At 42.9% G+C, this 24,343-nt stretch overlaps 1 protein-coding gene across 1 annotated transcript in view; it reads left to right on the forward strand.

Moving 5' to 3' along the window:
- Nucleotides 1–24,063, forward strand: part of LOC137432024 (reticulon-4 receptor-like 1) — a 187,303-nt gene extending 163,240 nt beyond the window's left edge. The window contains exons 3-4 of the mRNA XM_068123761.2: nt 21,469–21,652; nt 22,508–24,063. Of these exons, the coding sequence (XP_067979862.2) occupies nt 21,469–21,652; nt 22,508–23,076 (753 nt within the window). The 3' untranslated portion in view covers nt 23,077–24,063. The remainder of the gene's footprint in view (nt 1–21,468; nt 21,653–22,507) is intronic.
- The last annotated feature ends 280 nt before the right edge of the window (nt 24,064–24,343 follow it).

Raw genomic sequence — 24,343 nt, forward strand, 5'->3', positions numbered from 1 at the left:
TCCCGTGGGATTGTGAGTTGTCCAGGTGACCATTACAGGCCATGACCTGTTCATGGTCACATTATATATTTTCCCTTTTCCACATATCCCGTGGGATTGTGAGTTGTCCAGGTGACCATGACGGGCCATGACCTGTTCATGGTCACATTATATATTTTCCCTTTTCCACATATCCCGTGGGATTCTGAGTCGGACAGGTGACCATTATGGGCAATGACCTGCTCATGGTCACATTATATATTTTCCCTTTTCCACATATCCCGTGTGATTGTGAGTTGCCCAGGTGACCATTAATGGCCATGACCTGCTCACGGTCACATTATATATTTTCCGTTTTCCACATATCCCGTGGGATTGTGAGTTTCCCAGGTGACCATTACGGGCCATGACCTGTTCATGGTCACATTATATATTTTGCCTTTTCCACATATCCCGTGGGATTGTGAGTTGTCCAGGTGACCATGACAGGCCATGATCTGGTCATGGTCACATTATATATTTTCCCTTTTCCACATATCCCGTGGGATTGTGAGTTGCCCAGGTGACCATGACAGGCCATGATCTGGTCACGGTCACATTATATATTTTCCCTTTTCCACATATCCCGTGGGATTGTGAGTTGTCCAGGTGACCATGTCAGGCCATGATATGGTCATGGTCACATTATATATTTTCCCTTTTCCACATATCCCATGGGATTGTGAGTTGTCCAGGTGACCATGACAGGCCATGATCTGGTCACAGTCACATTATATATTTTCGGTTTTCCACATATCCCGTGGGATTGTGAGTTGTCCAGGTGACCATTATGGGCCATGACCTGTTCATGGTCACATTATATATTTTCCGTTTACACATATCCTGTGGGATTGTGAGTTGCCCAGGTGACGATGACGGGCCATGACCTGCTCATGGTCACATTATATATTTTCCCTTTTCCACATATCCCATGGGATTGCGAGTTGGACAGGTGACCATTATGGGCCATGACCTGCTCACGGTCACATTATTATATATTTTCCGTTTTCCACATATATTGTGGGATTGTGAGTTGTCCAGGTGACCATTATGGGCCATGACCTGTTCATGGTCACATTATATATTTTAGGTTTTCCACATATCCCGTGGGATTGTGAGTTTCCCAGGTGACCATTACGGGCCATGACCTGTTCATGGTCACATTATATATTTTGCCTTTTCCACATATCCCGTGGGATTGTGAGTTGTCCAGGTGACCATGACAGGCCATGATCTGGTCATGGTCACATTATATATTTTCCCTTTTCCACATATCCCGTGGGATTGTGAGTTGCCCAGGTGACCATGACAGGCCATGATCTGGTCACGGTTACATTATATATTTTGCCTTTTCCACATATCCCGTGGGATTGTGAGTTGTCCAGGTGACCATGACAGGCCATGATCTGGTCACGGTCACATTATATATTTTCCCTTTTCCACATATCCCGTGGGATTGTGAGTTGTCCAGGTGACCATGACAGGCCATGATCTGGTCACGGTTACATTATATATTTTCCCTTTTCCACATATCCCGTGGGATTGTGAGTTGTCCAGGTGACCATGACAGGCCATGATCTGGTCACGGTCACATTATATATTTTCCCTTTTCCACATATCCCGTGGGATTGTGAGTTGTCCAGGTGACCATGACAGGCAATGATCTGGTCACGGTCACATTATATATTTTCCCTTTTCCACATATCCCGTGGGATTGTGAGTTGTCCAGGTGACCATTATGGGCCATGACCTGTTCATGGTCACATTATATATTTTCCGTTTACACATATCCTGTGGGATTGTGAGTTGCCCAGGTGACCATGACGGGCCATGACCTGCTCATGGTCACATTATATATTTTCCCTTTTCCACATATCCCATGCGATTGCGAGTTGGACAGGTGACCATTATGGGCCATGACCTGCTCACGGTCACATTATTATATGTTTTCCGTTTTCCACATATATCGTGGGATTGTGAGTTGTCCAGGTGACCATTATGGGCCATGACCTGTTCATGGTCACATTATATATTTTCGGTTTTCCACATATCCCGTGGGATTGTGAGTTGGACAGGTGACCATGACGGGCCATGACCTGCTCATGGTCACATTATATATTTTCGGTTTTCCACATATCCCATGGGATTGTGATTTGGACAGGTGACCATTATGGGCAGGAAGGGGGTTTGAAGGCTCGGAGTGGGGATGACATTGATGCTTTAGTGTTTGGAGGAGGACTTGAAGTCATATTTTCTATTATGTGGAATTTCCATGGGTCCCTGCTAGTAATGAATCATGGGTGAGATGTTTATGGAGCATTGCCATGCACTACCACCAAAACGGGGTGGTGTGCAACGGTCGCACGGAACCATCATTGAACACAAGGGAACAGGAAAGAGAGGAGCTGATGTACGTAGACATTTAGCAGGAGATCAATAGATCAGATCAGCAGCCGAGTTTAGGGTGAGTTCGGTGAGCAGTAATCTTGGATTTTGGGAACAGAACCTGGAGGGGTAGGGGAGGGATGGAGGATTGAAAGAGCGAAGGGAGCAACACCTGATAAAAGGTGGTACAAAGCACAGGTCACCAGCAGGTGTAATGACATCCCTCCCCAGTCATTATATTCACTGTGATAAGCATGAAAATGGGTTTGCTCAAAAGATGTGCAATACAAGGTCGATCTGTACCTGAGTGTTTAACGGAATTGAGTACAGGTTGACAAGAAACACTCACCGGGGTTCACAATGACTTTCGCTCAGCTAATTAACTGCCCTGTTCCACCACATCATTAGTAGGCCTTCCTTTGTTTGAATGAGCTGAACATGACCACCTATATATATACTTGTAATTACACCAAAACCACGAATTGTAATTATTATGTTTTCCTTCACTGCCTGTTACTGCACATTCTTTACACATTATTTACTTCATTTACACATTTTGTTCATTATTTACATCACATTCTTTACACATTATTTACTTCATTTGCACATTATGTTCATTATTTACATCACATTCTTTACACATTATTTACTTCATTTACACATTATGTTCATTATTTACATCACATTCTTTACACATTATTTACTTCATTTGCACATTATGTTCATTATTTACATCACATTCTTTACACATTATTTACTTCATTTGCACATTATGTTCATTATTTACATCACATTCTTTACACATTATTTACTTCATTTACACATTATGTTCATTATTTACATCACATTCTTTACACATTATTTACTTCATTTACACATTATGTTCATTATTTACATCACATTCTTTACACATTATTTACTTCATTTACACATTTTGTTCATTATTTACATCACATTCTTTACACATTATTTACTTCATTTGCACATTATGTTCATTATTTACATCACATTCTTTACACATTATTTACTTCATTTCCACATTATGTTCATTATTTACATCACATTCTTTACACATTATTTACTTCATTTACACATTATGTTCATTATTTACATCACATTCTTTACACATTATTTACCTCATTTGCACATTATGTTCATTATTTACATCACATTCTTTCCACATTATTTACCTCATTTGCACATTATGTTCATTATTTACATCACATTCTTTACACATTATTTACCTCATTTGCACATTATGTTCATTATTTACATCACATTCTTTACACATTATTTACTTCATTTACACATTATGTTCATTATTTACATCACATTCTTTGCACATTATTTACTTCATTTACACATTATGTTCATTATTTACATCACATTCTTTACACATTATTTACCTCATTTGCACATTATGTTCATTATTTACATCACATTCTTTCCACATTATTTACCTCATTTGCACATTATGTTCATTATTTACATCACATTCTTTACACATTATTTACTTCATTTACACATTATGTTCATTATTTACATCACATTCTTTGCACATTATTTACTTCATTTACACATTATGTTCATTATTTACATCACATTCTTTGCACATTATTTACTTCATTTACACATTATGTTCATTATTTACATCACATTCTTTACACATTATTTACTTCATTTACACATTATGTTCATTATTTACATCACATTCTTTACACATTATTTACTTCATTTACACATTATGTTCATTATTTACATCACATTCTTTACACATTATTTACTTCATTTGCACATTATGTTCATTATTTACATCACATTCTTTACACATTATTCACTTCATTTACACATTATGTTCATTATTTACATCACATTCTTTACACATTATTTACTTCATTTGCACATTATGTTCATTATTTACATCACATTCTTTACACATTCTTTACCCATTATTTACCTCATTTACACATTATGTTCATTATTTACATCACATTCTTTACACATTATTTACCTCATTTACACATTATGTTCATTATTTACATCACATTCTTTACACATTATTTACTTCATTTGCACATTATGTTCATTATTTACATCACATTCTTTACACATTATTTACTTCATTTACACATTATGTTCATTATTTACATCACATTCTTTACACATTATTTACCTCATTTGCACATTATGTTCATTATTTACATCACATTCTTTACACATTATTTACCTCATTTACACATTATGTTCATTATTTACATCACATTCTTTACACATTATTTACCTCATTTGCACATTATGTTCATTATTTACATCACATTCTTTACACATTATTTACTTCATTTGCACATTATGTTCATTATTTACATCACATTCTTTACACATTATTTACTTCATTTGCACATTATGTTCATTATTTACATCACATTCTTTACGCATTATTTACTTCATTTACACATTATGTTCATTATTTACATCACATTCTTTACACATTATTTACTTCATTTGCACATTATGTTCATTATTTACATCACATTCTTTACACATTATTTACTTCATTTACACATTATGTTCATTATTTACATCACATTCTTTACACATTATTTACTTCATTTACACATTATGTTCATTATTTACATCACATTCTTTACACATTATTTACTTCATTTACACATTATGTTCATTATTTACATCACATTCTTTACACATTATTTACTTCATTTACACATTATGTTCATTATTTACATCACATTCTTTACACATTATTTACTTCATTTGCACATTATGTTCATTATTTACATCACATTCTTTACACATTATTTACTTCATTTACACATTATGTTCATTATTTACATCACATTCTTTACACATTATTTACTTCATTTACACATTATGTTCATTATTTACATCACATTCTTTACACATTATTTACTTCATTTACACATTATGTTCATTATTTACATCACATTCTTTACACATTATTTACTTCATTTACACATTATGTTCATTATTTACATCACATTCTTTACACATTATTTACTTCATTTGCACATTATGTTCATTATTTACATCACATTCTTTACACATTATTTACTTCATTTACACATTATGTTCATTATTTACATCACATTCTTTACACATTATTTACTTCATTTACACATTATGTTCATTATTTACATCACATTCTTTACACATTATTTACTTCATTTACACATTATGTTCATTATTTACATCACATTCTTTACACATTATTTACTTCATTTACACATTATGTTCATTATTTACATCACATTCTTTACACATTATTTACTTCATTTACACATTATGTTCATTATTTACATCACATTCTTTACACATTATTTACTTCATTTACACATTATGTTCATTATTTACATCACATTCTTTACACATTATTTACTTCATTTACACATTATGTTCATTATTTACATCACATTCTTTACACATTATTTACTTCATTTGCACATTATGTTCATTATTTACATCACATTCTTTACACATTATTTACTTCATTTGCACATTATGTTCATTATTTACATCACATTCTTTACACATTATTTACTTCATTTGCACATTATGTTCATTATTTACATCACATTCTTTACACATTATTTACCTCATTTACACATTATGTTCATTATTTACATCACATTCTTTACACATTATTTACCTCATTTACACATTATGTTCATTATTTACATCACATTCTTTACACATTATTTACTTCATTTACACATTATGTTCATTATTTACATCACATTCTTTACACATTATTTACTTCATTTGCACATTATGTTCATTATTTACATCACATTCTTTATAAAATTATTTACTTCATTTACACATTATGTTCATTATTTACATCACATTCTTTACACATTATTTACTTCATTTACACATTATGTTCATTATTTACATCACATTCTTTACACATTATTTACTTCATTTACACATTATGTTCATTATTTACATCACATTCTTTACACATTATTTACCTCATTTACACATTATGTTCATTATTTACATCACATTCTTTACACATTATTTACTTCATTTGCACATTATGTTCATTATTTACATCACATTCTTTACACATTATTTACTTCATTTACACATTATGTTCATTATTTACATCACATTCTTTACACATTATTTACCTCATTTACACATTATGTTCATTATTTACATCACATTCTTTACACATTATTTACTTCATTTACACATTATGTTCATTATTTACATCACATTCTTTACACATTATTTACTTCATTTGCACATTATGTTCATTATTTACATCACATTCTTTACACATTATTTACCTCATTTACACATTATGTTCATTATTTACATCACATTCTTTACACATTATTTACTTCATTTGCACATTATGTTCATTATTTACATCACATTCTTTACACATTATTTACTTCATTTACACATTATGTTCATTATTTACATCACATTCTTTACACATTATTTACTTCATTTGCACATTATGTTCATTATTTACATCACATTCTTTACACATTATTTACTTCATTTGCACATTATGTTCATTATTTACATCACATTCTTTACACATTATTTACTTCATTTACACATTATGTTCATTATTTACATCACATTCTTTACACATTATTTACTTCATTTGCACATTATGTTCATTATTTACATCACATTCTTTACACATTATTTACTTCATTTACACATTATGTTCATTATTTACATCACATTCTTTGCACATTATTTACTTCATTTACACATTATGTTCATTATTTACATCACATTCTTTACACATTATTTACTTCATTTGCACATTATGTTCATTATTTACATCACATTCTTTACACATTATTTACTTCATTTGCACATTATGTTCATTATTTACATCAGATTCTTTACACATTATTTACTTCATTTGCACATTATGTTCATTATTTACATCACATTCTTTACACATTATTTACCTCATTTACACATTATGTTCATTATTTACATCACATTCTTTACACATTATTTACCTCATTTACACATTATGTTCATTATTTACATCACATTCTTTACAATTACACAATGTTCTTTGTGTGATTATTTTGTGCTCCGCAGTATTTATTTTTCATCTTAGTTGTTAATTAGAAGGTTGGTATATTTTGTGACAGGTAAATGCTTGTTGTTAATTAATTATAAGGTTGGTATATTTTGTGACAGGTGAATGATGATGATGATGCTCTTTTCGTTTCAGGTTTGTAAACAGTGATTGATAGATTGTTACATGACTTGCTATATCAAGATAGCACTTTCATTACCTCCACCACCGAAGGTGGATGGAGGTTATGTTTCTCCACTGTCTGTCTGTTTGTCTGTAAACAAGATACACTACATGGCCAAAAGTATGCGGACACCGAACATCACACCCGCATGTGCTCGTCGAACATCTACTTGCAATATCATGGGCATTAACATGGAGTTGGTTCCCCCTTCGCTGCTATAACAGTCTCCACTCTTCTGGGAAGGCTTTCCACTAGATGTTGGAACATTGCTGCGGGGATTTGCTTCAATTCAGCCACAAGAGCATTAGTGAGGGCGGGCAATGATGTTGGGCGATTAGGCCTGGCTCGCTGTCGGTGTTCCAATTCATCCCAAAGGTGTTCGATCGGGTTGAGGTCAGGGCTATGTGCAGGCCAGTCAAGTTCTTCCACACTGATCTTGACAAACAATTTCTGCATGAACATTGCTTTGTGCATGGGGGCTTTGTCATGCTGAAACAGGAAAGGTCCTTCCCCAATCTGTTGCCACAAAGTTGGAAGCACATAATCGTCTAGAATGTCATTGTGTGCTGTAGCGTTAAGATTTCCCTTCAATGGAAATAAGGGGCCAAGCCCGAACCATGAAAAACAGCCCCAGACCATTATTCCTCCTCCACCAAACTTTACATTTGGCACTATGCATTCGGGCAGGTAGCGATCTCCTGGCATCCACCAAACCCAGATTCCTCCGTTGGACTGCCAGATGGTGAAGCGTGATTCATCACCCCAGAGAACGTGTTTCCACTGCTCCAGAGTCCAATGGCGGCGAGCTTTACACCACTCCAGCCGACGTTTGGCATTGCACATGATGATCTTAGGCTTGGGCCATGGAAACCCATTTCATGAAGCTCCCGATGAACAGTTGTTGTCCTCATCGAACAGTTGTTGTCCTGACGTTGCTTCCAGAGGCAGTTTGGAACTCGGTAGTGAGTGTTGCAACCAAGGACGGATGCTTTTTACGCGCTACATGCTTCAGCACTCGGCGGTCCCGTTCTGTGAGCTTGTGTGGCCTACCACTTCGCGGCTGAGCTGTTGTTGCTCATAGACGTTTCCACTTCACAATAACGGCACTTGCAGTTGACCAGGGCAGCTCCAGCAGGGTAGAAATTTGACTAACTGACTCGTTGGAAAGGTGGCATCACATGACGGTGCCACGTTGAAAGTCATTGAGCTCTTCAGTACGGCCCATGCTACTGCCAATGTTTGTCTCTGAAGATTGCATGGCTGTGTGCTTGATTATATATACCTGTCAGCAATGGGTGTGGCTGAAACACTGAAACAGCCTAATCCACCAATTAGAAGGGGTGTCCGCATACTTTTGGCCATGTAATGTATCTCCAAAAGTTTTGTACTAATTTGGACGAAACTTGGTGGAGAGGTTGGGTAGGGAACAGAACAAATTGATTTGATTTTGGTGAAGATCCAAATCCGGATCCAGATACGAGAAGTTTTTACTTTTTTACGTGATTCTTCACCATTGAGAGATCGGGTAAAAAAATAAAATAACTGCGAATGAATTATGACAATACTCGGTGGATGAGTTGGTTTGGCGACAAGAACAAGCTGATTAGATTTTGGTTCGGGTCCGAATCCAGATCTCGCCTCTTTGTGGATACAGAAGGTAAACCGTTCAGCCTGGTGGAGGTGTGCTCTCTACCGAGTGCAGTTCTAGTTATCATTGCATTTTTGGATGTGATGGCAGTTTTTTATATGTATATGTATATAGATCGACTCCATATGATGAGTGGATACCAGAGATAACGTCACCGCGTGGCAGGCAGTGCGTATCGCTCCCAGCAAGGTGCAGCAGCAGCTGTATGGGACACCTTGCTGGCGGTTCTCCACTGATGATATGAAGGTCGCATAGTGACTGGTATATAGATATATATTTTTTGTAGCTATACCTTGCTAATGATGAACATCAAGCAAGGACGCAACACGTACCATTTAAATAAAGGCTTTGGTACGACTCGGCTTGGATTTGAACCTCCGACCTCCCAGACTCAGGGCAGCCACTCTCACCATTACATCACCGAGTCTGGTGACAAATAGGGACTTGAGTGCACGAAGATGGAACTCCCTATACTGTGGGAGATGTCTGTCCTTGACATTCTCCATGAAGATTTTGAAGATCATGTAATTCCTCTCAAGGTTCCAGACAGACACCATCATATAAAATGACAGAGCCTGCTCTCAGCCGTCCCAAATATCTATTTTCTATGGGCACATTCTAAGGGTCGATCGTTGCACAAAAAACACAAACACTCACAGAGTTGAGGGTAAAAGTTGTAGAATTGTGCAACTCAATCGATGGGGAATTGTGTGGAAAAGCAGTGAATAATTTAATCCGTCAGTCGAAGGCAACATGATGTTCAGGCCAAATAAATCTCCAAAGGATATTGTTCATATTTGTTGGACGCATTGTTGCTTTAAATCACAATTGCAGATGCCTCATCATTACATGTGAGCCACTCTTCACTGTCATATCAGCCACACTTTACCATCACATGAGCCACATTTACCATCATGTGAGCCACACTTAACCGTCATATGAGCCACACTTTATCATCATATGAGCCACACTTTACCGTCATATGAGCTACACTTTATCATCATATGAGCCACACTTTACCGTCATATGAGCCACCCTTTACCGTAATATAAGCCACACTTTACCGTCATATGAGCCACACTTTACCGTAATATGAGCCACACTTTACTGTAATATGAACCACATTTACCATCATGTGAGCCACGCCTTACCGTAATATGAGCCACACTTTACCGTAATATGAGCCACACTTTACTGTAATATGAGCCACACTTTACCATCATGTGAGCCACGCCTTACCGTAATATGAGCCACACTTTACCGTAATATGAGCCACACTTTACCGTAATATGAGCCACACTTTACCGTAATATGAGCCACACTTTACCGTAATATGAGCCACACTTTACTGTAATATGAGCCACATTTACCATCATGTGAGCCACGCCTTACCGTCATATGAGCCACCCTTTACCGTAATATAAGCCACACTTTACCGTCATATGAGCCACACTTCACCATCATATGAGCCACCCTTTACTGTAATATGAGCCACACTTTACTGTAATATGAGCCACACTTTACTGTAATATGAGCCACCCTTTACTGTAATATGAGCCACCCTTTACTGTAATATGAGCCACACTTTACTGTAATATGAGCCACACTTTACTGTAATATGAGCCACACTTTACTGTAATATGAGCCACCCTTTACTGTAATATGAGCCACACTTTACTGTAATATGAGCCACCCTTTACTGTAATATGAGCCACCCTTTACTGTAATATGAGCCACACTTTACCATCATATGAACGACACTTTACCGTCATATGAGCCACCCTTTACCGTAATATAAGCCACACTTTACCGTCATATGAGCCACACTTTACCGGAATAAGAGCCACACTTTACTGTTATATGGGCCACACTTTACTGTTATATGAGCCACACTTTACTGTCATATGAGCCACACTTTACCATTATATTGTTACAGACGTGGCTTAGATGTTATTTACCGAGCGGTTTGGTATGACCACGTCTGCACAAGTTACCCGATTATACCCGAACGTTGACTAATCGCGCTACGCTAGATCAATGAAGGAAAAGACACACGGCTGGGATTAAAATGACGCGACACCAGGGATACGGTTCTCAAGACCTCCGGAGGAGGTTATATTGTTACGGAAGGTTAGATTACAACTACAAGAGGGACAGCATAGTAAGATAAGCACTTAGACACACTCTTATATTATTCCCAACAGACGACAGATAAACGGGACAAAAGGCTGACTCACACGGGGTTTGATGGCTAGGAAAGGCAGGATCGATGGCTCCAGGTGCACCTGGGCTCAAAGGTCAGAATCGACTCGGTCCGGTCCAGAGATGCGGGGAGGTATTCAGCGCTCGTACGTGGCAACTTCTCTCTCCAGGCTGGGGGCGCATCTGACCTCACATCCGGTGAGTCGCTTCGTATCTCCGGCGGGGAGTGACACGCCCTCGGCTCGTTAGCTCCGCCCCAGATGGAATCGGCACGTCGCCTCTCATTGGGTGCGTGCGGGGGGGGTTACCGGCTCCGCCCTTGACGGGGGACTGACAAGGAGCCCCTTCGTGGCAACCCCGTGGAGCGCATGGTCCGGCGCGCATTGTCAATGGCGGCTAACCGAGCCGGTGTGATGACGCACACTCCCCCGCGCAGCGTCGTTGTTGTTGTAATTGTTGTTGTAGTTGTAGTTGTTGTTTGGGGAAGAAGATGGAAGGAGGTATGGGAAAGGTCCTAAACTCACTACTGGTGCCATATAATCACATTCTGGTGCAACGAAGAGTCAGAATTAATGGAAAGGAGTCCTTAACTGACATAGACTAAGAATAACTAGCAAGATGTCCGAAAGTTGTCTACGTGTGATGCGGTGGACCTGGGCACGACATTTAATGGGGGAAAAAGGGGAAGGTCGGCTCTACTGATTGTTGTTTACAGACAATGGGACTAGGGAATGGGGGATTGGGGATAGTTGGGGAGTATTGGGGAAATAGGGGAATATTTACAAGCGGATATGGAGGCCAAATTCCATATTCGCAACATTGCACCCTTCTCTACCCTCGGGGCGTCCCGACCCGATAAATTTTTACCTACTTTAGTGTGGCACGCAATGTAGTTCCCTCTACTATTAACTCTACCCTGAGTGCGACAGTTTTACAGATATTCACAAATGAGTAAATATGTCCCCCTGCGACGTTGCACCCTTCTCCTCACAGAAACACACCCACAGGATAACCGAATCCGGAAAGAATCCTCAAACTAAACATACAGCAGGTAGGGAGCATTATTTACACAAGACTACGCTGATATTTACACTACGATCCAGGACCTGTTTTTGGAGGAACACATGCAGATGTTATGCATAGAGAGAGCACGCATGCTAGCATCGATACACCAACCCACGAGTGCTCTGTGGCCTACGGCCTTTAATAATGTGCAGAGCACCCCTTCCAAGCATCAAGCACCACCCCATCACACAGTGAGCACCATCCGGTGCACCAATAAAGTGTCTATAAATCACCGGTGGTGTCGCAGCCGGCCGATGTTCTGCCGCTGGTCTTGCCTTCGTGTGGTGCACTTGGCCTTCTTGCCTCTTTCAAAAAATAAAGAAAGGCGCCAACCGCGTCCATTTCTATATTGTGGCCTTCAGTGGTGTCAACTAAAAGTGGTTCACCTGCATGGCATAGGTGCCACGTTGACCCATAGGTCCATCCACGGGTGGTGCTTGGCCGCAAAAGAGCTGCGGTCCATGGTGGGTGGCCACAAACATTGCGGTCCATATGGTGTATCGATCCAAGCAGCAAGCAGCGAAAGTGCAGGCCCACAACTGCGTAGCCAGCACCTCTCTCTCCTCTCTCTCTACCCCAAAGCCAGATCCTCGGAGGTGGGAGACAAAAGAAAAGACAAGTGAGTAAGGTGGTAAGGGCGCAAAAGTGCACGCAATGTAAGATGATGCACACTGGGGGCACATGGGAACCAGGTGAGACAGGTACGTTTCTATCGTACGCCCCCCCCCCCCCACCAGGTAACCTACATGGCCCCTCCCTTACCCCTTACTGTATCCACACAACACAACACTACCCATAAACATCTACTTTACAAATCAACAAACATCCCTACTGTCTTCCCCGTTCCTCCCATAAACCAAATTCGTCTTCTCTCCCTCCTAACCAATCAAATTTGCCATTTTCAACTTTCATCAAAATTTGCCATCTCCAACTGAACATCAAAATTTGCCATTACCAATTCATCATCAGTCCCTCCTAAGGAGGGAGAGATGGAATCACCCCAATGTCTCATCCACGTCGTGATGCGTCTCACAAATCCAACAGCAATTCTCACTTCCTGCACACAGAACAAAGAAAACACAGGTGTGGAGTCATCATCATCACCACAGGCAAGTGGCTGCGTATGGTGCGACAGGTTCATCAATCCTAACTATTTCCTAAATGACTTTAACAACTTTACACTACCCGGGGTCTTTCTCCGGCCAAACCATTGGCCCTCTTACACTATGGGTTCTAAAAACCAATTCCCATTGGGCAAACTGTGGTGCCTTTCAATTTGGGGTCTCACTCCCCCGATTCATCTCCCGGTGCCCTCGCACAATTTCTGGGCCGTGGCGTGTACCTCTCCCAGCGGGTCTACCCACCTGCACACCTCCACCACTGCAGTTGCCTCCGAGCTTACCTGCTCCTTACCCTAACCTAACTACCTGGGGAAGGCCCTCTGGCACTCTCCCCACTCGGTGCCCTCTCTGGCACTGGGCTGCCTGATCCACACCCGGGATCCTCAGGCACCCACTCACAACTACCGGCTCCCAGAGCCCACCTGCGGCCTCACCTGGCCGACATCCTCACAGTGGTGGAGTGCCCAACCAACTACACACACTAACAGGCTACACGCCCAGCCATTTCCACAACACTAATGCACCCATCCACAATTCCATTCTGCAACCGCACCACAGATGCCAATATCCAACCACAATTTACCTATACCCTCTACCTAACACTTACACTACCCGCCCCGGGTACTCGTGAAAGGGGTCCACTCTTCCCCCATCCACACCTTCGCACCATGCACACCACTCCGTACCACTTACTCCAACTCTCTCCACACACCTGTACCTGCACACCTGTGCTCTCACACCTGGTGCCACCTGCACCCTTCTCTCCCCAAGCGCATTCGCGCTGATCCACAACACTCACTACTCATCCACTGCTCCACACACCTGTCCAGTTGCACACCTGTGCAATCACACCTGTTCAATTCTCACCTGTTCAATCTTCACACACACGGCATCATCTCAGCTAACTACTCCCTTCTGAAACTTGCGCTTCCCAGTCGTCCCTTTAAACTATTGCGCTCCCTCGTCATTATAATCCACACTAATCTACCTGCGTCCCCACTACAGGTATCAGTCACTACCTAACCTTATCGTCACCTAATGTCATCTTCGCTAGATCCCTATCAATATAACCTAACCCACCCGGGCTAGTTTTCACTGCCATACACCCCATAAGCTATTGCTCCTTTGCCCCCTCTATGGGAAGGGTGGCAAGGATGCCATCCCACCACATCGGGGGCCTCTCTCACTACCAATTTTGCACATCAAATTTCAACAAATTAAAAATTTGCCAATCACTACCCATCATCTGCCAATCATTACTGCCAATCCTTTGCCAATCATCAAATTTTGTTTTTCTCTAATTTTGGGTCCAAAACACTAACCTCATCACCCAGTCTACTCAATAATGCCTCTCGGTGCGCCAATTCCTGTCCAAAGCCCGGCTTCGTAAAGCCAAGCAATGGATACTGGTTGTTTTGTGCCGGCGGCAGGATGCGTCCGGCACTCGGTGCAGGGACGGGGGCTTACCCGTGCCGAGATCCCACGCACCACCTCTGCACGGAGCCATCCAATGCCCCGATCTCGACCTGCCGGACTGCCTCAACAAAACGTGGTCGCCATGACGACCCTTTCTATCGGGCCGCCCGCTCCGCCTAGTGGAGCACGGACGCGGCCGTTCAAAGCGAGGCCCAGCACGCACCGAGGGCCCGATTCGGCTATAAGTCGTTCTAAACTCTACCCCGTCTAACGTCGATGCTTCACCTGGACGCTTACACCCCGCAGCCCGTTCCTTGCTCACACATCCAGCCGTGCCCATGCTCCTCGTACCTTTCCTTACACACCCAGGTACCCTCATTCCACTCACAGCCTTGGTCACACACCTGACCACCGAACACTGTGGCACACATTCGTTGCTCGCACACCTCACCAATACACCGCTTCGCGCCCCCTCCTCGGTCACCTCCTCTGTGACAATCACAGGTGTGCCCTCATTCGCACACCCAACCATGTGCCTCACCACCAACTCCAGCGTGCATTCCCACTCACGCTCTACCATTCCAGGTGTGCATCCTTCCATCCCAGGTGTACATCCTCGCTCACCTGTCACAACCAACTCACTCTCCTTATCACTCTCAATACTCTCACCACCACTCTTGACAACGCACTCACCCTTCCTCCCGACAGCGCACTCTTTCCTCATGCACCTGTCCGTTACACACCTCTCTCGCGCACACCCTTGCGCACACTCTCCCGTCACACCCTCTGTAACACTCACCACAGGTGTGCATTCTTCCTTGCCTTTGACAGCGCACTCTTTCCCCATGCACCTGTCCGTCACACACCTTTCTCGCGCACACCCTTGCGCACACTCTCCCGTTACACCCTCTGTAACACTTACCACACCGCGCTTCCATGTGCTCCCTCGCACACTCGCTACGACCGACTCACTCTCGCCAGCACCCTCACTCCTCGGCGTGCACTTTTTCCTCACACACCCCAGAGTCGGACTTTCTCGCATACCTCCTTTTTCGCACACCAGACCTGTCACACACTTCACCAACGGCCTCTCACGAACACCCGGGTCCATCTCGACCCCCAAGCTTCTTAAATCACCTGGCGCATCATACGCACGACCATATTGGTCACCACTTACACCGGGTCCTCTTCCTCTTCGCTTCTCCTCCATCACCTGCGAATTCCTCATCCGGTTAATGAGCACATCATCACGATCCGAACACAGACTTTGGACCAATTCTTTTACTTCCTCCTTTATCTCTTTCTTATCCTCTCTCCGTCGCTTCTTAATTTCGCTCACCCCTTCTTCCACTTCTTCTAATTTCTGCTTCACCTCCTTCATCTCTTTCTTATCCTCTCTCCGTCGCTTCTTAATTTCGCTCACCCCTTCTTCCACTTCTTCTAATTTTTGCTTCATCTCCTTCATCTCTTCGTGCGCCCCTTTAAGTTCTTCCTCTAACTCCACTTTATTTTTTTCTATGTGCTCCCGCACCTCCCGCTCTTTAACCTCCATCACCTCTACCACCTTGTCCATTTTCCTCGTCAGGTCCTCATGTACCGTCTGACACTCTTTTTTAATTACCCCTACGTCCTTTTTCATCTCCTTCTGTGTCGATTTTAAACCCTCTATTACCGCTGTGTTCTTCCTTACCTGGTCCGTTAGTTCTTTTTGTCCCTCCGTCAGCTGTTCCACCTCCTGCGTCAGGTCCTCTATGCCCCCTTGTAACTTTACAGTCCCCTTTCTCACCTCCTTCTCCATGTGCTCCTTACAGTGCCTCACCTCCTCGCGCACTCCTCCGACCTCCTCACTCACTCCTCTTCTGATCTCCTCTCCCATCACTTGCATCTCCTGCCCAGATGCCACCCTCATCTGCTCCATTTCCTCCCTGTGAGCATCCAGTTTGGTTTCTACCCCCATTCTGACCCCCTCTATCTGCTGCCCCATTTGGTTAACTTCCCTTTCCGCTTGGTCCCTCATGTCCCTCAATTTGCCTTCCATGGTGTTTTCTAACCCCTCTAACCCTTTTTTCATCCCTTCCATTTGATTCTCTTGAGCGGCCATTCTGTTTTCTACCCCCGTTAACCCCTCCTGTATTTCCCCTAACCTATTGTCTAATCCCTCTATTCTACTCCCTAACCCTCCGATCTGGGCCCCCATGTCCTCCCTCAATTTCTCGCTATTGGACCCCATGTCCTCCCTCAATTTCTCGCTATTGGACCCCATCTTTTGTTCTAACCGTTCGCTATTCTGGGCCATAAGGGCCTTCATTTGTATGAAAAACAAGTTCCAATCCACCGGGGGCGCTGCCACGGTCGCGGGCGCGGTGACCAGCGAGGCGCCATTTTGTGCGTTTGCTACCCTCGCTGCTTCGCTCTCCTCGCGTCCCTCAATTTGGTCCTGGACCGACCCTGCCTCACTCTCCCCTACCGGACCCCAGCTGTCTTGATCCGCCATAGTGCGACTTTCAAAATTCGGGTTTTTATTTTCGTATAACAAAATCAAATTTCGCCGTTATAATTTCGCGCGGGAAACGCGCTCCGAATCGATTCTAATTGTTACAAATTTGGGCCTAATAAATTTAGTCCCGGGTCCGAATTCCACTCCTCGACACCAATTGTTACAGACGTGGCTTAGATGTTATTTACCGAGCGGTTTGGTATGACCACGTCTGCACAAGTTACCCGATTATACCCGAACGTTGACTAATCGCGCTACGCTAGATCAATGAAGGAAAAGACACACGGCTGGGATTAAAATGACGCGACACCAGGGATACGGTTCTCAAGACCTCCGGAGGAGGTTATATTGTTACGGAAGGTTAGATTACAACTACAAGAGGGACAGCATAGTAAGATAAGCACTTAGACACACTCTTATATTATTCCCAACAGACGACAGATAAACGGGACAAAAGGCTGACTCACACGGGGTTTGATGGCTAGGAAAGGCAGGATCGATGGCTCCAGGTGCACCTGGGCTCAAAGGTCAGAATCGACTCGGTCCGGTCCAGAGATGCGGGGAGGTATTCAGCGCTCGTACGTGGCAACTTCTCTCTCCAGGCTGGGGGCGCATCTGACCTCACATCCGGTGAGTCGCTTCGTATCTCCGGCGGGGAGTGACACGCCCTCGGCTCGTTAGCTCCGCCCCAGATGGAATCGGCACGTCGCCTCTCATTGGGTGCGTGCGGGGGGGGGTTACCGGCTCCGCCCTTGACGGGGGACTGACAAGGAGCCCCTTCGTGGCAACCCCGTGGAGCGCATGGTCCGGCGCGCATTGTCAATGGCGGCTAACCGAGCCGGTGTGATGACGCACACTCCCCCGCGCAGCGTCGTTGTTGTTGTAATTGTTGTTGTAGTTGTAGTTGTTGTTTGGGGAAGAAGATGGAAGGAGGTATGGGAAAGGTCCTAAACTCACTACTGGTGCCATATAATCACATTCTGGTGCAACGAAGAGTCAGAATTAATGGAAAGGAGTCCTTAACTGACATAGACTAAGAATAACTAGCAAGATGTCCGAAAGTTGTCTACGTGTGATGTGGTGGACCTGGGCACGACATTTAATGGGGGAAAAAGGGGAAGGTCGGCTCTACTGATTGTTGTTTACAGACAATGGGACTAGGGAATGGGGGATTGGGGATAGTTGGGGAGTATTGGGGAAATAGGGGAATATTTACAAGCGGATATGGAGGCCAAATTCCATATTCGCAACAATATGATCCACCCTTTACCGGAATAAGAGCCACACTTTACTGTTATATGGGCCACACTTTACTGTCATATGAACCATCCTTTACTGTCATATGAGCCACACTTTACCATTATATGAGTTACACTTTACCATCATGTGAGCCAAACTTTACCATTATGTGAGCCACACTTTACCGTCATGTGAGCCACACTTTACCATCATATGAGCCATCCTTTACCGTCATGTGAACCATCCTTAACCGTCATGTGAGTCACCATGTATTGTCACATGAGCCACCCTTTACCATCATGTGAACCACCCTTTACCATCATATTAACCACGGGTTACCATCATGTAAGCTACCCTTTACCATCATATTAACCACGGGTTACCATCATGTAAGCTACCCTTTAGCATCCCTCTTCTTCACTCATCTCTTCCACATCTCACTGACCCTTTCCCACGGTCTCGATGCTGTCATAACAGATTGGCAGGGAAGCTTAATATGAACATACCGCTGGTTTTGTTTTTTCAATCACAGATTTAATTCCTCAAGAGATCAAATCCAAATATAAATTACCCTCCTGGTGCTGCAGAGGCACAAAGTCACAGCTTGCCGGGCATATTGTGTTTCAAAGTGGATTGTAATCCAGATGTCTATTTGTACATGCACTCGTTCATGCAAAATATCTGATGAGATCTTGTTCATCCGTTTTATTTGTGTACAATGTCGAGGCTCGTGGAGGAGCGAGAACAAAGAATGGATGAGGATGGAACACTCCAGCAGCAGAGACGAGGGACTTCTCCCGTACTAGGATACGGGGGTAGAATAGATGGCTGAGGGGGTAGCTTCAATCCATGCTTCCCATCCTCTGATCCCCCTTGTTTAATCTTTGTCCATTTCCACATCCATGCTTCCCATCCTCTGATCCTCCTCATTTAATCTTTGTCCATTTCCACATCCATGCTTCCCATCCTCTGATCCCCCTTGTTTAATCTTTGTCCATTTCCACATCCATCATTCCCATCCTCTGATCCTCCTCATTTAATCTTTGTCCATTTCCACATCCATCCTTCCCATCCTCTGATCCCCCTTGTTTAATCTTTGTCCATTTCCACATCCATCATTCCCATCCTCTGATCCTCCTCATTTAATCTTTGTCCATTTCCACATCCATGCTTCCCATCCTCTGATCCCCCTTGTTTAATCTTTGTCCATTTCCACATCCATGCTTCCCATCCTCTGATCCTCCTCATTTAATCTTTGTCCATTTCCACATCCATGCTTCCCATCCTCTGATCCTCCTCATTTAATCTTTGTCCATTTCCACATCCATCCTTCCCATCCTCTGATCCCCCTTGTTTAATCTTTGTCCATTTCCACATCCATGCTTCCCATCCTCTGATCCTCCTCATTTAATCTTTGTCCATTTCCACATCCATCCTTCCCATCCTCTGATCCTCCTCATTTAATCTTTGTCCATTTCCACATCCATCCTTCCCATCCTCTGATCCTCCTCATTTAATCTTTGTCCATTTCCACATCCATCCTTCCCATCCTCTGATCCTCCTCATTTAATCTTTGTCCATTTCCACATCCATGCTTCCCATCCTCTGATCCTCCTCATTTAATCTTTGTCCATTTCCACATCCATCCTTCCCATCCTCTGATCCCCCTTGTTTAATCTTTGTCCATTTCCACATCCATGCTTCCCATCCTCTGATCCTCCTCATTTAATCTTTGTCCATTTCCACATCCATCCTTCCCATCCTCTGATCCCCCTTGTTTAATCTTTGTCCATTTCCACATCCATGCTTCCCATCCTCTGATCCCCCTTGTTTAATCTTTGTCCATTTCCACATCCATGCTTCCCATCCTCTGATCCCCTTTGTTTAATCTTTGTCCATTTCCACATCCACACTTCCCATCCTCTGATCCTCCTCATTTAATCTTTGTCCATTTCCACATGCATGCTTCCCATCCTCTGATCCTCCTCATTTAATCTTTGTCCATTTCCACATCCATGCTTCCCATCCTCTGATCCTCCTCATTTAATCTTTGTCCATTTCCACATCCATGCTTCCCATCCTCTGATCCTCCTCATTTAATCTTTGTCCATTTCCACATCCATCCTTCCCATCCTCTGATCCTCCTCATTTAATCGTTGTCCATTTCCACATCCATGCTTCCCATCCTCTGATCCTCCTCATTTAATCTTTGTCCATTTCCACATGCATGCTTCCCATCCTCTGATCCTCCTCATTTAATCTTCGTCCATTTCCACATCCATCCTTCCCATCCTCTGGTCCTCCTCATTTAATCTTCGTCCATTTCCACATCCATGCTTCCCATCCTCTGGTCCTCCTCATTTAATCTTCGTCCATTTCCACATCCATGCTTCCCATCCTCTGGTCCTCCTCATTTAATCTTCGTCCATTTCCACATCCATGCTTCCCATCCTCTTCTTTTCTTCTCTTCCAAGAACTTTTGAGGAATTCTCATGACATTGGAATAAAATCTGATGATACACCACAGGAGACTTTTGTGAAGGTTTTAATCCATAAAGTGCATGTTCCTCACTTTTCCTTTCTCATCATCAGGAGAACCTTCTCGCGAGTCTGGAACCTGGACTTTTCACCGGCTTGTTCAACCTCACGTCCCTGTTTCTCTACACCAACCGCCTGGTCTCACTTGAACCCGATGCTTTTTCTGGACTGCCTCGCCTCGACTGTCTTCTCCTCCATGGAAATCGACTTGTGCAGATCCACCATTCGGCTTTCAGGGGTGAGAGACATTCCCAGCCATAAATGGATTAAAATATTCTTGTTGAGCCAAACAGTTTTCATAACATTGACCCAAAGATTTTGTGGCCATTGCTAAAAAAAAAATGCGTTTGTCTGTCCTTCTGCACTTCCATTCTGGGAACGTAACGTAGGTGTGGCCATTGTAGATGATGTTGAAACTGACACAGATGTAGCCCAGAGCAGGTTGGATTAGGAAAGTCCCAGAGGGGTTAATTTCAGCTCGTTCTCCCTCACAGTGAAATAATATGAAATGAGTAATGAAAGCCAACGACATATTAGGTTGCTATGCTAATGTCTGTTGGGAAAGATTCATCAGACGGAGTGCAGAATATGCTACCCGATAGGCTTTGAGCGAAGCACGCGTCCACAGATGTTAAAACCCGAATTGGTGATCTTGTTTTGTAAGGAAACACGAGGTGTTTGCATTCAGGTGAGGTGTCAGGTTGTTTGCTTGACCTGGTGTTTCTGTTGCTATGATTTATCAAGCCCATGTTTCAGGCTCTGCCACGGATCGTCTGTCCACGGTGGGTGATCCGGTGGCAAAGCACCAACTCAAGGTTCGACTTTGTCGGCATGATTATGGCAGGAGTTTGGAACTTGGCCAGGACGTCGGTGAAAATTCGGCTGCGTTTCGTCCAAATCCTCTGCGGGGTTTTTAATGTTAAGTAGCAAAATTCTGGCTGATGGGTCCCCAGCTTAACATCTATTGCGATGGATGTTGTAGCTATAGATGCACTAACTGCCTACAACGTTTCCATTAAGGTCAAGAATCACAAACTGAATAGATAACATATGCTACCTCTGCACAATCCTGTTTTTTGTGTTGTTTCTGCAGGTCTGACTTCCCTTTCAACCCTCTACCTCTTCAACAACTCTTTGAGCCACCTTGAGGCTACCGCATTGCGGAACCTCACATCCCTGCGCTATCTTCGTCTCAATGGCAATCCATGGGCTTGCGGCTGTTCGGCCGCTTCTTTGTGGGACTTCCTCAAGTCTTTCCACGGCTCTTCTTCCGAGGCAATCTGTTCGTCACCCACTTCGCTTGTCGGGCAGGACCTTAAATCCCTGTCCACATTGCCGCATTGTGAACAAGGCCCAATACGAAGGGAGTTTGCACAAAGCCTCGGTGCAACAAGACCCGAAGTCTTTTCATCTGCACCGCTGGTTACACCTGCACCTTCAACCTCCAAATCCGCGCTAAGCCGCCCACCAACCGATCCACCGGATGATGACGACCGACCGGACCCAAGCGCCAAACCGAGTAGCCGGAGATGTCGCAAGCGGTCAAAGTCACGGTGCCAGACAAGAGTTGTGATCAAGTCTGGAGCAGGGAGCGTCGGGGCGACATCATGGTCCGCGTTACAAATGGTCATTGCCATTGTTCTCTGGACTTCTTCATGCTGACCACCAGTTTTAAGATGTTTGACATCATGGTGTGCAATGCATTACTCGAAAACAAGATGCAGGATTTTAAAATCTGGCAGGAAAAGTATATTTCAGGGATATGATTAAGGTCTGCTTTACAAATGATTCGTGTGGAGGAAATGACAATGTGGTACTGTCTGGAGAAGAGCACCGATTGGTGCCCAGTTGGAGAAAAGATGTTGAGAACATGAACTCCTTTGTAAGGTCATGAGGGTATCCTGATGACCAGAACTATAACATATTATTATTTTGACTGTTGTGGACAGCTTCATTCTATAGTTACCTCCGGGGTAAATTTGAACATCAAACCATCGATATATACAGTACGAGCATCACCCAACACACCAGACACATGATGTGAAAGATCAGTTTTGTGCTTTTAAACCTATTTCCAGTGGAATGATTGGAGGTTGCTGAAGTAGTACTCGCTCGTTACTAAATCCATCGTTTGCCATCAGCAGGTGCGGTTGGACTGCGTCGATTCACTGGGTAAAAGTAAGGGCATCGGTCAGTAAACAAAGGTAGTCGTAAACACAAATGTGACACCATTTTCTCCAATATATGACGAGATGGATGGTGGCCATTGTTTGCACTTGTTGGGAGATTATGCAAAAATACTTTTCCAAGTAAGACAGTAAACGTACTTGGCTGTACAAGAACTATTTGGAATACGATGATCCCGGTCGACTGATGGTCTCTGTTGCTGAATCCTGATTGTTGATTTAAAAATGGCAATGGCAGCCATGTCAGTTACGTTTTTTTGACGCACGCTCCACTTTGGCGACCCGATGAAAGTCAATTTCCATTATATATCACTCTCTGGAGGGTCGTGGCTCCACGAGTCGGCAGGAGGAAGAGCCTGGATACTGCGACTGGAGTTTGAAATCCAAATGATATCTGAGCTGAAGGTTGATGTTACAGGATGCATGAGGTTTGAAGATTTCAGATAAAAATGGCATTTCAGGTACATCCCAGTGTGCGTCTGCTTTACTGGGGTCGATACACCTATTGGTCAGGTTCACTATGTTAACAAATATAATTTCGTTCAAAATTTTGGGAGATTAGCAAACCTGTACATTTTTGGAATCATCAGAGCATGGAGAATCCGAAAATCAATGTTGGCATTTGCACAGACACCTGCATGGCCGCCATTTTGGATTTTCAAAATGGCCGCCATAAGATACATCTTTTGCGCTTTCTCGGCTCCTAGTCAACCTGGAAACTTAATTAAATATGCTAATCCTAT

Source organism: Myxine glutinosa, chromosome 8 (assembly GCF_964187855.1).
Source record: "Myxine glutinosa chromosome 8, kmMyxGlut1.1, whole genome shotgun sequence".
Lineage (NCBI taxonomy): Eukaryota > Metazoa > Chordata > Myxini > Myxiniformes > Myxinidae > Myxine > Myxine glutinosa.